This window comes from Perkinsus marinus (genome assembly GCF_000006405.1).
Source record: "Perkinsus marinus ATCC 50983 genomic scaffold scf_1104296962162, whole genome shotgun sequence".
In the NCBI taxonomy this organism is placed as follows: domain Eukaryota; phylum Perkinsozoa; order Perkinsida; family Perkinsidae; genus Perkinsus; species Perkinsus marinus.
The window spans coordinates 1-3090 of NW_003205535.1; the positions used below are offsets into that span (position 1 = coordinate 1).

The 3090-nt window shown below is 49.4% G+C and overlaps 1 protein-coding gene across 1 annotated transcript in view; it reads left to right on the top strand.

Moving 5' to 3' along the window:
* Positions 1-2625: 2625 nt before the first annotated feature.
* Positions 2626-3090, top strand: part of Pmar_PMAR009341 (hypothetical protein) — a gene marked incomplete at both ends in the record, with an annotated part of 2279 nt that continues 1814 nt past the window's right edge. The window contains 2 exons of the mRNA XM_002771951.1: positions 2626-2758; positions 2834-3032. Of these exons, the coding sequence (XP_002771997.1) occupies positions 2626-2758; positions 2834-3032 (332 nt within the window). The remainder of the gene's footprint in view (positions 2759-2833; positions 3033-3090) is intronic.

The following is a 3090-nucleotide window of genomic DNA, read 5'->3' on the forward strand; positions in this document are numbered from 1 at the left end:
CACGTGTACTAACCAGCCACAGGTTCTTTTCGATACATTATCTGCACTGGGAGAGCTCATCGTTTTGAGTCTGGTAGCAGTTCCAATTGAAACACTTAACTTAACCAGAATGGAGACACTCGAGATCCTCGGCGTCACTGCAACGAACTTGGCAACGATTCCGGATGACGTGCATCTGCGGTTGCCTTCTATCCGCTCCTTTGAGCTAGATCTCTCCCAGATACAAGACCTACCATTCGACTCGCTCAAACAAATGCGCCATCTCGAATATATTGGTCTAGCTGGAAACCCTATCTGTTACGGTACGGAATTCCCCGAATGGACGGCTGGCATCGTGGACTGCGGCCTGGCACATGATGGCTCTTGTGAGGTGGACGCATCCCTCATGGGCTTGTCAGAAACGGTCAATGGTTACTGCAAGAAATGGGTCGCTGGTGGCGCCTCTACTGAATGTCTACCGGTTTGCGAGACCACCTTCCAAACTTATTCTGTAGCGGACATCGATGGCAGTAGCACAATGAGCATTGAAGAGAACACAGCACTTCTCCGAGTGTTCGGTCTCTTGCCGGATGGAGCGGAAGCGACCACTACTTTTCACCATTGTATCATGAAAGCCTGTGGGCAAGAACCTTCGGATGAAATTCCGTTTTCCATTGAGTCAGTTGTAAGTGGGGAGGTACTCCGGTGAAACTACCAGAGTGAATGCCTAGTTGTCTGCTCGAGAGGGTTGGCGTTGGACTACAGAATATACCATTGTGTGTCTCTGTCATTAAGTGTCTCTTCCTCTGTCTCGTCCCCTCTCAGATATTTGCTTTTGGCGAGTCCAACTGTGAAGACTGTGGATTCTGATGGGCCCTGTTCATGAACTCTCTGAATCATGTTGTTCACGTTGTCGTCTTAAGAGCCTATTGCGTTATCTCCGAGCTGGGAATCAACTCATTCTGCCATGTGCGTCGCAGTGAACAAATGATGGTCGTCACGCTGAATCACTTCGTGGTGGTGCTCATAGATTGACTGAGGTGAAGGTCTTATCGAAGTGGCTAATCCAACATGAGGCCAGTGCTTTTGATCATGGGTTCATCAGTCGCGATGGCTGGTAAAGGGCAAATGATGTTGGTACTGCCGAATCGGGTTAGTTGATTCGGGTACATTGAGCTGATCTCATTGGTGTACACCGCGATACGCGTGTGTATGAGCGATAGGAAGATGAAGATTGCGAGGAGTGAGTTGATTGGCGTACCTCGTACAAGCTGGGCGGCCAGGACGGCGCAGCTCACGGCGGGCCGCCCGTCTCGATTGCTCCACCAACTTGGATCGACTCGTGATTCGTTTTAGCAGGGGAGTCGGCTGGCAATGGAATCATTGATGAAATCAGGGCGGAGTTATTTAAAGCTGATGTATTGACTGGTGCGTGTTTCACGCCAAGGCGTGTCTACTTGTTAGAGTCTGGCATGCTGATCTCAATTTCATAGGAGTTAGGTTCTCACTTCCATGTTTTCATGGCTTTTCTGCGATGCGCCGACGAGGATTTGCACTCACGCAGACTTATCAGCTGCCAGCGAGTATCAAAATGTCGACCATACAGAGTCGGATACGAGAGTTGCCGATGATTGTTCGGTCGGACAAGACGATGATGCACAGGCGATTGACCTCCAACAAAATGATGATGAGCTCACCTCGGCTTGTGGGAACCGCCTACAGAAGCTTGTCTCAGAACTTGTTAGAATCAAGCAGGAGGAGAATTCCAAGTTGTCATACGAGTCAGCAGTTTCAGCGCAAGAGGGAAATGGCAGACACTCTTATGATGACGGTGACGCAGTGGCACACGGGGTGACTTCGGAGACTGTTAAAGTTGTCATGGATGATGAGGGAACCAACCAACCGGTGGCTGTGATGGCCCGAGCGCCTCGAGTAGGGATTCTCATTGATGTTCCCTGCCCCGATAACTCCCCAGGATGTACGACGTCGCGCCGCTCGAAGATCCTCCCTGCAGTACATGGCCGTACTACTAGTTGATAAGTATAACACAACGTACAGAATCATCATCATACTTTTACTGGTGAGTGCATTCCAGGAACACGTCATCCTTGTATAACTGCATCTTCCGCTCAGTTGCTCCTCGCCTTTATCTGTGGTATCCAATGTTATGCCCAGTTTATTATCACAATACCGCCCTCAGCTGAGGAGCTGGATACCATTGCTCCTGAGACACTCTTGAAGCCCCCCAACACTGCTTACGACTTTAGGGCCTCAAACGTTATAGAGGCTATCATTTTTGGGCCCATCGGACTGTTATCGTTGGTTCGAGCTGGTATGGTATTGAGAATGCTGTTACTCAGTAATGCAGCCAAATTGAAGCTTTTCCGGAGTGAATGTCGGGAAGCTGCCGAATACCAAGGGAGACCTCCTCAGACTTTCAAAGAGCGAGTCGTACACACTTGGAATTTCTTGCGAGACAAATTCGATCTGACTGGAGATTGGTTCTGGTACGGCTACTCCGGTCTCCGCATTCTCGACGTTGTACTGCAAACTATCCACCTCGTCGAACTCGGCGGCCGATCCCTTACAAGAGAGGAAATTTATGCGAGTGAACGTATAGCTATCGTGACTCAGGCAACTCTAATTATGTTGGTATTCGTTGTTGGTCCGATCACGATTATACTCAACAACCGAGTCTGGGCTGCTCTCTTTGATGCCATCACGGCCTTCAGCTTCACGGCTGCTTATCTTATCATATCTGGTCACATACTTCTACCCGGTACTTGGCCAGCCTTGCACTTCCAAACCTTCATCTCTTTTCTGTCGACCATTTTACCAGCCGCACTGTCACTAGATAACATGATAGGCGTAGATCGCTACTTGCTTGAGATCGCCAAGAATCCCGAGCTAACCCGTGTCCAGAGGCGCACATCTCTCCGTTACTATGTTATCGCTCTCATCTCGTGGACCATTGGTATCAGTGGCTTCGTCTATGTGGCGATAACACAGTTCAAAGGTGACTGTAACGAGCTCATCCCCAACTTCGACTCTGAGTGTCTGGTTCCGGTATATCCAATCCTAGATTCCCAATCTTGTGATTGTCGGATGGCA